The 13254-nt window shown below is 34.2% G+C and overlaps 1 protein-coding gene across 2 annotated transcripts in view; it reads right to left on the bottom strand.

The window, feature by feature from the left end:
* FOXK2 (forkhead box K2) overlaps positions 1-13254 on the bottom strand; it is a 58262-nt gene that overhangs the window by 19732 nt on the left and 25276 nt on the right. For both annotated transcript variants that reach the window (XM_070937439.1, XM_070937440.1), the window contains exons 2-3: positions 4172-4366; positions 1062-1209 (exon numbers count right to left, since the gene is read on the bottom strand). In XM_070937439.1, coding sequence (XP_070793540.1) covers positions 1062-1209; positions 4172-4366 — 343 coding nt within the window. The remainder of the gene's footprint in view (positions 1-1061; positions 1210-4171; positions 4367-13254) is intronic.

The following is a 13254-nucleotide window of genomic DNA, read 5'->3' as shown; positions in this document are numbered from 1 at the left end:
AGCCTTTCTAGAAGCCTGGGAAAGGCAAAAATGGCCTCCCCCCCCCCGAGAGGCTGGAAACGGCCTGTTTGCCAACTTTTGGTGGGACCCGAAGCTGTTTTCGCCCTCCCCAAACTCCTAGAAAGGCTCTGTAGCCTGGGGAGAGAGAAAAACAGGTCTACCGGGCCCACCGGGCCATCACGTGCCAGGAGCAAGGTGGGAGGGGGGGGGTCGCATGTGCAGGGCGCATAGAATTATGGGTGTGGGCACACGTGTGTGCGACCCCCACCCCTGGCACGTGATGGCAAAAAGGTTAACCATCATTGAGATAGGCTAAATAGAGAAGCTGCAAGTCTAAGAGTTTCTCCTTCTAAATCTTGCAAGTATTGCCTGGTTTCTGGTAATCATGCTAGCTTAATATCATCCAACAGCTTATCACATGTCTAGAAGAGAAATGAGGTAAAAAGCATGGACCACAGCAGAAAGTGTATCCATTCAAAATACAGACATCCATGACAGTAGATGTTCTCCTGTAGCAGAAGCAAGACGAGAAACAAGAAGGGGAGGAGAGGAACCCTCATATTTTTTTAAAAAAATGCCATATTGTACGGCATGTTACCACTTCGCTTCTAGCCAGATATGTGCAACTTGTTTGGCATACCATCACAATTTACAACCATGATTGGCATGCTCCAATAAATCAAAGATTACCAATTAATCCAAATGTATTTTCAGAATCCTCACCTGAGATCTTAAGTTCATGTATAAACACACGCACTACTAATATATCATTAAAAACTGTTAAGTTTGAATATGCTTTTCTCAATTTTGAATGTGGTAAAATAAGCAGCTTACAAAATGGCTTTTTTCTTTGCTTTTTATGCTATCCAAATTTCAGCCATACGTTTATGTAAGCTTTAAGTTCAATGTAAATATCATAGGATCTATTTTAGTTTTCAGTCTGAACTGCTACACATAAACATTATTTCTGTTTACTTTTCAAAGCAATATTTTTCAATTAACTTCTAATGTATTACTCGGTAACTGATTTTACAAATTGATTCTATTCAAAAGAATCTCACCTTTGGGCTATCTCCACCAGATGCTTCTTTATCATTTTCTGACTGTGAATTGTCAGCCATAAGATGTAAGTCAGATGGTATTACACGACTCATTTTGTACCCTGAAGAACCTGCACCACGAGGACTAGATGGGCAGGAATTTGCAGCACTGTAAAACAGTATGAAAAGAGTTGTCTATTTCATCACAGAATATATATCATTGTAGCCAGTAATTTCCTTCAGCTAAACATAATTTCCTGAACAAACATTCTCCAGCTGTCTGAGTTATACTGACATTAGCGGAGAATGACAATTAAAATGATACAGATTTTCCTTCTGTATTATCATCAGAATATATATTTATAGAAACATCTTTGCAAATATTGCCTCTATTCCAAAAACAATCCCTTGAGATTAAAAACAGGCTAATTCTAGATTTTCAATGACAGGCAAGATTGAACAAATCTATTTGCCTTTACTATAAACACTTGCCCTTATGGTAAGTGTCCGCTCTTCCTCTTATAACTATCAGCTTAGTGTAATGTTTGGAAGAATCAGATTATAATAATTATGCCAGAATAAATGTTATTAAAAGTATAATATTAAATCTAAAGACTTGATATTAATAAAACACATAAATTATTATAAACCTGCCAAATAATAATAAGTTTTAAGAAGGACTACCATATCTGGATTCCAAAAATAACATGAAACCATTTTCAATGAGTTAGAACTTCTGGTATCTCTTTGTTACTATCTTAGTGATTATTTGGATTTTTGCAGCCTATATATGGTAGCCCTAGTTTTAATCCTAGAATGATGAATTTAAGATAGGTATCACATGGTCATTACTATTGCTAGCAGAATTATAATTCCCCAACAGATTTTTATCATTTTAATCAATTCATTTAGAAGAATTTGTATTAAAACAAGGTCATAAATAGGTTATTTATTAATAGGAGATTCTAAAGTAATTTTATTATAATATCCCAGAAATATTTTTGAAATTTATCAAATAACTTAGTCTTAGCTGAAGAAATCTATCTGCATTCCAGGGTAATTAAAACAGAAAATGTTCCTGCTGTTTCAAAATGGTGTTTGAAAACACAGCCCACAATACTTTTTATAGACAGGGGTTCATATAAACACACTTAATAAAAAGGTGAAAATATTTTTAATAATGCACTTTACTACGTTATAAAGATGTTAACAACAGTATTCATAATATAACTTAAAACTTTTTGCATTTTGGAATGACACATTTTAAGATGCTATAAGATATTTTTAACAGCATATTTTTAAGACTATGAATTCCACTAAAAAGTTAATATTTGGGATTTTTATTTTTCTTGCGGAAAGTCTTAAGTATGTAATGCTTATATACAGTATGAATGCTATAAATAACAGAGTTACAGAATATATACATTTAATTTATTAGCATAGATGTTCCATAGGAAAAAAAACATTTCTGAGTTCCTTCATATCTGAGCACTGTTTTTTATCAGGGCAACCTGTTCTACCCAAATATTGGACGCAGCATACTGCTTCCCCTTTATTTTTTTGTCGGTAAATATAAATTTAAAATCTGAGCACTGGTTAACATAAAGAACTAGTTACTTCCCCCATGAGAAAAATGAATATGGTCACAATTACCTCTCCTGGGGCATGTTGTTTATGTTTTATTCAGCCTGAAAATGATGTTTTTGATTTTACATGAAATAATGTTTTTTCTGATATCAAGAATCACAAAAGATACTCTCATAACTTTGGCATATTTTTAAATTAAATTAAGTAGTTTTTTTTAAATCATACAATATACTGATCTGGTTCACATATAACACCAAGTCATTGTGCAGGATGCCTCATTGACAACATATCCCCTTCTAGTTGCAAACCTTGCCTTATATTGTCAGATGGTGACGACAGTTTTCTGCAGTAGCTTTTAAAGAATGGAAGAGATATATTAAGAATGATACATAATAAAATATTTGCACAGAATGATGCACAAATACTTTTTGTTCTTAGTTAAACCGTTTCTCAAATATTTTAGAGACAAATACTTCTGTTTTAATTTTATAGTTTTAGTACACATACTTGTGTACATAACGCAATTAATTATGATCTGTATCAAGGAATATTAGGTTAACCTTAGTTTGAACAAACTGTTATTGTAACAAAAACTTTCATCAAGCAGCTTGCTGCATGCAAAAATTATTCCAAATGCTATTTTCACATTTCATGTTAAATTATGAGTCCATTTAAAGAAATCAGAAGACTAGACAAAGAATAAACTCTTCTGCTCTCAGCATTATTTCTCTCAGTAAGGCTAGCTGGCAGTTAAGCACTATCACTACATGGAGCTGCCCACTCAGAAACCACAGTTAGTCCACAGTGCAGCAGCCTTGCTATGCCTATGTAACACCTCTGCTTCGTGAACTGCAGAAAATCTTCAGATGAAATTCAAGATGCTAACTACTATCTATAAAGCTCTGTGTGAACTAGGACCAAGTTATTTGGAGAACATTTGTCTCTGATAGTATCTGCCTACTCTCTATGATCAGATAGAATGGTTTACTTCAGGTCCTAACAATTAAACAATGACATCTAGTGGGTTAGAGTGCCTGATGGGTCCCTCTAGTTTGGAACGTATGAAATATTTTTTCAATTGTTTCCTCAGGACAAATTTTAATATTACATTGCTTTTTTAATTATGTGAAGCCACCCATAAGTTGCTTCTGGATTTGGGCAACTCACAATCAGATGAATACATAATAAGTAAACAATAATACATAACAGATACATATTAAGTCCCCATATGTATACATTTCTTTCTCTTCAAATAAGGCCCCACATATTTACATTCCTTATGTCTAAATAGGTCAAGCCCACACTGAAATTAATGAGACTGTCAGCACCATCTTTAATTTAACTAAGAATGATTGCTGGAGTTTCATCTAATGCCAATAAACTTGATTAAGTGGCATTAGAAAAAAATCAAAAATAATTTGCTCCAAGGATAAGTTAAATGTGATTGCAGAATTTAAAATTAGTAATTAATTAATTACAGATTAATATTACATTTTTTGTAGTTCTACGATAAACCTAAATGCAGCAAAACAATATAAAAATACCTGATGGTTCCTGTGGGAGAGGGAAGAGGGCTGATCAAGTGAGCCATGTTGTCTGGAATGTTTATTGTTAGGGGAGAAATCTGGGGTTGTACAGGTTTCACTGGGGACTGTGGGGACTCCTGTTTTTCTCTCTTTTCATTGGATAAAGCTGTAAATGTTATCTTGATGTTTGTGCTGGGAAACCTGAATGTACACCTGAAAAGTAAAAAACAAAGGGTGTTAACTAACTGAAATTATGGTTTTCTGTATTTGCATAATTTTAACAGCATTCATATTAATAAAAATAGTAAAAAAGAAAAATGCTCAATTGTTATAAAGCTACATAATGAATATATTTGTAGTAAGAATCAGTGGTAAATACAATCACATTCATTTAGAAATTTGTTCTTTTGTGGATTTTACTTTTAATTTTTATATAACAAAACTGCAATCGATAATCATTTAATAAATTCTGAAGTGGCATAAAAACCAGCGTTCAATTTGTCTCAAAATGATTTAAGCTCTTAAATCAGTAAACTATGAGGCTAACGCTTTAAGACTTATTCTCAAAGCAATGTTGTACAATGCTTCACAAAAATCAGGTGATTCAGAATAGTACAAAGACAATGTGGAGCATCTTTGCAGATCACATCAATCCATCCATCCTCATCCACCCTTCTTCCCTATCTGGATTTGTGTTTTTAAAAAATAAAAAATGTAAATGTATTAAGGGAATTTTTTTGCAGCTGTATTTTTTGCCACTGAAAATGTTAATAACAGTCCTATACTGACATATGGGTCTAGTATATGACAACAAGGACTATCTCATCCCACTTGAATTGGCCTGCCCTACCCGTGCTGACAGAGGAGGCCCCATCGGCCAGGGAATTCTGGCTGGTGGAGTCCAAGAGAAAAGCTTTCTCTGCCATTGTGCCTGCCCTTTAGAATATCTTGCCTCCCCAGAGTGAGGTCGGCTCCAATCTCCTTACCTTTGGTAACAGCTTAAAGATCTGGCTCTGCCAGCTGGCTTGGGGCTCCAACAGAGGGATTTCACATTAGGGGTGGTTGAATAGATTAACAAAATTCCACACCCCTTCTCATCATACTCCTTCCCTCCACCTTTTTAGCTAGGCTGATTTTATAAAATTGTGTTTATATTATTATAAATTATACAATTTTAACTTTTAATATTGTAAGTCACCCAGATTTACTCTGTGGCAAGATAGGCAGTTAATAAATGTTACAAATAAATAAATATTAACATTTAGGTCATTCTGAACATATTTATAAGGATTTCTTCAAAACATAGTATGAAATTAAGATAAAGTCAACTGATGGAATTCTAAGGGAACCCACCCCATTGACTAAGGCTAAAATATCTGAAGATTTCCTTACTTTCTTTTTTTAGGTCAAAATGGCTTACAAATAAATCCTATTTAAACAGAAAAATATTTCTCACACAGTATTAAAGCCTTATAATTATATGGACAGACTCAGAATTGCCTGAAATATAATTATTTATAAAATTTCATTTCCATATCAGTTTGGCCCATTATATCCTTAAGTTAATTTCCTTTCCAAACATTTCAGGTTTTTTTTCTACAAAAGAAAAACTAATTACAATTATACGTGGCCAACAGCACTTTTAAATGATGTCTTAACCTACAAGGACAGCTTTGCTTATCTACAAGAAACACATTTAATTGAACATGACAAATCTTAATAATGAAGGAATGGGTGGGAGAGGTTTGCCTCACAAATACTTTGACAAAAACTAAGTGTGACCATTCTGATTCAAAAAGATATTCAATTCATGTACAACAGGTTATTTGATGTAATAACAGGGATTCTAATAAATATGGTTAATGTTTATAGGCCTAATTTAAAGATCTCTTATTATGTTTTATGAATGTTTTCAATATTGAATGAGTGAATTTAATGATTAAAGTGGTAACAGGAGTTTTTAATAAAATATTGGATCCTCAGCTTGGAAAAAAACAACAACTGGTGAGAGAAACAATCACAATTCATAGGGAGAAGAATAATTTCTTCCTTGCGCTGCTTAGATAGTCCATCGAATGGGTTAATCCTCATCTGATTGGCCAGAGACTGAGTAAGAGTTTATTTAAACACACCTCCTCTTCCTGTTTAGCTCCCATTCCTTACTCAGTGCGGCCTTTAGAGACTTTTTTCTTTTAGCTCCATTCACTGGACTTTCTAAACTTGGAGAATTTCAACATTTTCATTATTTTTCATCTGGCTAAGAGCCCACTGATCTGCTGGCAGTTTGGGAGGTCCCGATCGATGGAGCGCCACTCAGTTGAGCCGCGGCTTTGCCGGCAGCGGTTTGGATTTCTTTTAGCCACTTGCCGCCATTGGCACCAGGACTCCTTTGACTGCGATTTCAACCTAATCGGCTGTCTGTGAGTTGCTGGGGGAGCGCGTGGAAGGCCGTGTTGTCAGTCTCGCAATGTGGGGATTGAGGATAGCTCCGTGTTGTCAGAGCTCAGCTCTCCCTCGCTTTGCCCGCATCGCCATTACTCCAGGGACTGTTCTGTCAGCTCTGGTTCTCTGCAGGCTCAATTCAGCTGCCAAAGGGGTGGTGTTGTCTACCCTGCGCCATTTGACTGTACGAGACTCTGGGCACTTCAGGAGCTGTTCTGTCGGTTCCGCACTGTCCCACAGGGGTTTTCTTTTTTTTCTTTTTTTTTTTTTTAAATTTTTTATTGTAAACAAACATACACATATAGACATAAACATTAAAACAAACTAGACATAAACTAACTATACAATGAAATCAAGTCGCATGACTTGAACTTTGAAAGTAGAGCTACTTCGGTAATTATATATCAATATATCTATATATATTATCTTTCATCTTGTATCAATGTTTATATAACGATATTTCCTGTTATTTACTTATTTTTGTAGTATTGGGTGGTAATCTCTTATTTCGTGTCTTTTTTATCTAACCATTTGTACCATTCTTGCCAAATTAAGTAAAAGTCTGTATCTTCTTTTCCTTGTATTTCTTTGGTCAATTTGTCCATTTCTGCACATTCCATAATTTTTTGTATTATTTTTTCTTCTGGTGGCGTGTTTTCCAATTTCCACATTTGTGCGAAGACAATTCTAGCTGCAGTTAGGATATGTATTATCAAATATTGTGTCTCTTTTTTATAGTCCTTTGTCAGTATACCTAATAGATAAGTTTCTGGTCTAAGGGGTACTTTTTGGGCGGTAATTTCTTCCAGCTGACTTTGAATTGTTTTCCAAAATTTTTTGACTTTGGGGCATGACCACCACATGTGGTAGTAGGTCCCCTTCTGTATTTTACACTTCCAACAGTTCTGATTAGTATTGGGAAACATCCTTGCCAACCGTGCAGGGGGGAGATGCCACCTATAAAACATCTTGTATGTATTTTCTTTGTAGGGCACGGACATTGTCAGCTTAGTATTTACTTTCCATATTTTTTCCCAATTCTCTAGGTTAATATTATATCCAAAATTTTTGGCCCAAATAATCATATTTTCCTTCACCACTTCTTCTTCCAATTTGTATTTTAATAGATAGTTATATATTTTAGTTATTAATTTGTCATCTGATTGCATTATAATTTTATCTAATTCATTTCTTTCTTTTTGGATTCCAAATTTTTCCATATCACTTTTATATCTTGATTTTATCTGTAAATACGGCCACCAATCAATATCCGTGCCTTGTTGTCTCAGTTCCTCTCTTGTTTTCATATCTCCCTCTGTGTTCAACAATTCGTCATAGGTTTTCATCCTGTCTGTGTCCATTGTGTTCGGGTAGATTTGGGCCTCCATGGTTGATAGCCATCTTGGGATTTTGTCGTAGTGTTTTTCCTTATTTCAGTCCAAATTTTTGCCAGTGCTCCTCTGATATAATGTCTCCTGAAGTGTTCATGTTGTCTGGGCTTTTCTTCCCATAGAAATGCGTGCCGACCTTTTGACAGGTCAAATCCTTCTAGTGCTAGTGTTCTTTTATCTTTAAGTGTCATCCAATCCTTAATCCAAGTTAAAGCTGTTGCAATGTAATAGGTTTGCCAATCTGGTAGTCCCAGACCACCCCTTTCTTTAGTGTCCTGCAAGTGTTTCAGTTTAATCCTGGCTCTTTTTCCATGCCATAAATACTTTAATATCATTTTGTCAAGGTCTTTGAAGTATGATTTTCCTGGGTTTATCGGTATTGTTCTAAATAGATATAGTATTTTTGGTAGAATTGTCATTTTAATTGAAGCAATTTTGCCTAGTAGTGATAATTTCAGCTTACTCCATACCTCTAAGTCCTTCTGGATTTGTTTGGCCAATTTGATGTAATTGTCTTCTTTGAGGGATGATATCTTATTGGTGAGCCAAATTCCTAGATATTTTATTTTGGTTGTTGTTTGTATTCCTAATGTCTCTTCCAATTCTTTCTCCTGGGTTTTTGTCAAATTTTTAGTTAGTAGTTTTGTTTTTTGCCTATTAATTCTCAATCCTGCCACTTCGCCATATTGATCTATCTTCCTTAGTAAATTCAGTCCTGATTGTTTTGGTCGTTCTAAAATGAATACTACATCGTCTGCGAATGCTTGTAATTTATACTCCTGGTTTTTTGTTCTTAATCCTTTTATGTCATTGTCGTTCCTGATTTCATTCAACAGTGGTTCCAATGCTAATATATATAATATAGGAGAGAGGGGACATCCTTGTCTCACTCCCTTAGATATTTTAAATTGGTCTGTTGTCTCTCCGTTTATCCATATTTTTGCAATTTGATCTGAGTATATTGTTTTAATCATATTTAAAAATTTGTCGCCGGTTCCCATTTTTTCTAATTGTAGTATTAAGAATCCCCAGTTAAGATTGTCGAACGCCTTTTGTGCGTCAAGGAAGAGTAGAGCCATCTTTTCATTCGATTTTTGCTCATAATATTCCAGTATATTTATTATTGTTCTTGTGTTCTTGTTAATTTGCCTGTTTGGAATGAATCCATTTTGATCAGGATGGATGTAATTCACGATAATTTTCTTCATTCTCTGGGCCATGATTGATGTAAATAGTTTATAGTCTACGTTTAGAAGTGATATAGGTCTGTAGTTTTTGGTTTGGGTGAGATCTGAGTCTTCTTTGGGTATCAGAGTAATGATTGTTTCAATCCATGATTTGGGAATTTTGGCTTCTAAGATTGCTTCATTTAGGACTTGTAATAAAATATCATCTATTGGCTGGTATTCAATTTTGTAAAATTCCGTTGGGATGCCGTCTGGACCTGGTGTTTTATTGTTGTTCAGCTTCTTCTTTGCTTCCATTAATTCTAACATCGATATTGGTTTGTTCAAGAGTTCTCTTTGAGTTTCCTTTATTTCTTGAATGTTGGATTTATTTATATATTCTTTCACTTTTTCCAATTGGATTTCTTCCTGTGCATATAGTTCCTGATAAAAATTTCTTACGATTCGCTTTTTTTCTTCGTCCATGTGCTGTAATTGCCCTTGTTCGTCTTGTAGTTGGTGTATTATTTTTTTTTCCTTTTCTTTCTTTAGTTTATAAGCCAACCAACGTCCTGTTTTATTTGCGAATTCAAATTGGTTTTGTTTTGCCATTTTGATTTTCCTAGCTATTTCTGTTGTTGTTATTAAATTTATTTCATGTTTGATGAGATTTATTTTCCCCTTGATCTCTTTCTTGTCAGGTCTGTTCTGTAATTCTGCTTCCTGTTTTTTGAGCTCCGTCAATAAATCGTTTCTTCTTTGCTGTTTCTCTCTGTTTTTCTTCGCCTTAAATGAGATTGTTAATCCTCTTATATATGCCTTTGTAGTGTCCCATAGGACTTGCAATGATGTTTGTTCCCAGTTATTTATTTGGAAAAATATCTCCATCTCTTTCTTTATCATCTCTATGTATTCTTTATCTTTAATGATCTCTCTATCCATCATCCATCGTCCCCTTTTTGGTTGGCCTTTCCAGACTATTGTTATAGGACTATGGTCCGCCCATATATTCGGTGCGATTTCAATTTCTTTTATATTTTCTCTTAATTCTGCGGTCATCCAGGCCATGTCTAGTCTGGACCAGGACTGATGGGGGTTTGAATAATAAGTATACTGTTTTTTAGTTTTATTCAGTTCTCTCCAGGCATCTTTCAATTGTAACTCTTGAGTCATGTCCTTAAAAGAATCAGGTAGTGTCTTTTTCCTAGAGTTATTTTTTTTATTACTTTGGTAGTCATATTCCATATCAACGATTGCATTATAGTCCCCTATTATACATAGATGTTCGTAGTCTAATTCTTTAATTTTATCGTGTATCTTTTTAAAGTATTCTTTTTGGCTCCCATTCGGGGCATATATTGATATCAATAACATATTTCGGGTCTCCATCTTAATATCTATCATTAGTATCCTGCCATCTTCATCTGTGTAGATTTGTTTTGCCTGGATGTGGCTTTTAATGTATACTGCGATACCTCTTTTTTTTTGATCTGATAGTGAGGTGAATAGTGTTCCAAGTTTTCTGTTTTCTAGTAACTGTTGATGTTGTTTTTTGATATGTACTTCTTGTAGGTTGATAATATCTATGTCTAATTTTTGAAGTTTTCTGAAAGTGTGTGTTCTTTTGGTTGGTAGATTAAGGCCGTTTATATTAATTGAGATTAATTTCAACTCTCGTCCCATTTCCTTTAGTTTTTCTTTATTAGTTTAAGTTTACTTGTGTTTCTTGTTACCATATGCGTTTTCTCCCTAGCCCCTTCTCCCTTTCCCTAGGCTCCTTCTCTTCCTTCCCTTTTTTTGTTTCCCCCGTGGGGTATTCCTGGTTTACATTATCTGAATCACGTCTAGTTTCCTGTTCCTCTTCTATTATAAAGTGAGTATCAAAGAATTCTTGTGCCTTCTCTATCGTATCGATTTTATATTTTTTGTCGTCCCAGGATATTAAGATTCCCTCTGGCACCAGCCAGCGGAACATTATTTTGTGTTGAATCAGTAGGGTTGTCAAAAAGTTGTAGTTTTTTCTGTATTCTCTTATTCTTCTTGGAACTTGTTTTAAGGTTATTATTTCTTTCCCTTGTTAGCAGGGTTTTCCCTCTCTCATGGACATGTAGATCTCTTCTTTTACAGTTTTACGTGCGAATCTAACATGTATTTCTTTAGGTAGTTTGTTCCTACGAGCATAGTTCGTATGGACTCTATATATTTCGTCAATTTCCCTACTAATTTCGGTTTTTTCCTTTTGGGTAGCCTCTACTAATATATCTGTCATCAGGTCTCTTAGATCTTCTCCTTTTGTTTCTGCAATATTTTGAAATCGTAAGAAGAATGATGCTTTTTCTAATTCTAAATGGGTAATTGACTCTTCGAGTTCTCTAGTTGACTCCATTTGATTTTGTTCGATATTGTCCATCTTTTTCTCCGTTAGAATCATTTTGGCTTCCATGTTTTGGATTCGTTCTTCGTTTTTAACTATGTTTTGTTGTATTCTCTCAATCTTATTGTCCATTTTTTTAATATTATCATTTATTTGTCCTACTTCTGATTTCAATTCCTCATGGTTCTTTTTTGTTTCTTCGTGGTTATTTGCAATTGTTTCTTGGGTTTTGTTCATCCCCTCCTGAATCATAGCTAGTATAGACTGTATATTCTGTATGCTGTGTGCACTGGCAGCTTTTTCTTTGTCTGTCGTTAACATCGTGTCTATAGTTTTTTGTTGTGCGGGTGAAGATTGTGTAGGTATTGGGTTTGTTGTTAATTTTTTCCCTGATTTAGTTATTGTTAGTGAAGATGTTGCCATCGTTGTCTTTTGTATTAATTTTCCCCAAATTTTCATATACTAATTAATTGGGGGTGGGTGAAATATCGTTATATAAGGATCAGGATAATTAATTCGAAGGGGTTAGGGAGAAAAAACAATATTTTAACAATTCATTCTTCTATTCTTATCCCTAAACAGTATAATGCAATTAATACTCAAATACTAAATAATCACAATACTTAAATTCACTTTAAAATTAAACAATCTCTATATAACCTTTCTATAATAGATCAATGGGATTAAAGTTCTCTATAAATCATCTAAAGTATTCTATTGAGTTGTATCACCGTTACCAATATATGTTACCTATATTAATTATTACAATTATTATTCCTTAATGATATCTATAACAATCTCTATGCAATGTCTATATTAATATCTAACTTTCTAGTCAATATGCAATATAATTCCACTTAATCAATATATTATTTTGCAATCTATATAGTTGTTTCAATAGGGTAGGAAATAGTAAGACAATAAGAGAAAAAAATAATAATAATAATAATAGTAATGTTAAATCAATTCCTTATTATGTATTATAATAATTTCAAATTGGATATTAATATTCTTTAAGCAAAGTTAAGTAAGTTTTAAAATAGATGAAATTTAGTAGTTTAATATTTAAAGTTCTCAAGTATATCACTCTCAAACCAATTGGGGTTGCTTCCTTCTCCTTTCCTTCTTCCTTCGTTCTTCAGTTCGCCCTCTTTTCACTCAGCTGTCCCAGTTCTGTTTCAATATCCTCTATTAAATCCATAAGTAAATCAAGTAAATCAATTGTTCCAATATTCCTGTGTAGCAGGTTGTATCTCCTTTGGCAACAGCGTCAATGTATCTAATGTCTCACTACACGTCTCGTGTCTGTAGTTGAATTTACTATTGTCGCTGGATACAAAGTGAAAGTTCCCTTCTCCAAATCCTCAGTCCGCCATTCGCTACTGTTCAGTTGGTTTCCTTCCGCTCACAACGGTCTTAAAAAAGTCTCAGTTCTTTAGGTTTACTTTCTACAATCTTTCTCTTAAATAATCCTTTTTTCCTCTGTTAAGTCAAATTGTGTTATTTTAAGGTTATAATCCACCGCTTACTTATAATCCTCTTTGTCTGTCACTCGTTCCTTTCGCCTGTCAGATCTGCGTTGTCATTGTGTGTATTGAGCTTCGCTCCAATCACTGTCTCTCGCCGCTTGCTTGACGATCTTGCCGCCACTTTTTGGAGTCCTATTCTCGCCAGTGTATTTAGGTCCTTATGATTATACCTTTATATCTCAATCTACTTAGTCTTTAC

The sequence above is a fragment of the Pituophis catenifer genome, unplaced genomic scaffold, assembly GCF_029215685.1.
Source record: "Pituophis catenifer annectens isolate HBS135680 unplaced genomic scaffold, rPitCat1.0.hap2 SCAF_2, whole genome shotgun sequence".
In the NCBI taxonomy this organism is placed as follows: Eukaryota; Metazoa; Chordata; class Lepidosauria; order Squamata; family Colubridae; genus Pituophis; species Pituophis catenifer.
This window is presented reverse-complemented; position numbering and strand designations above follow the sequence as displayed.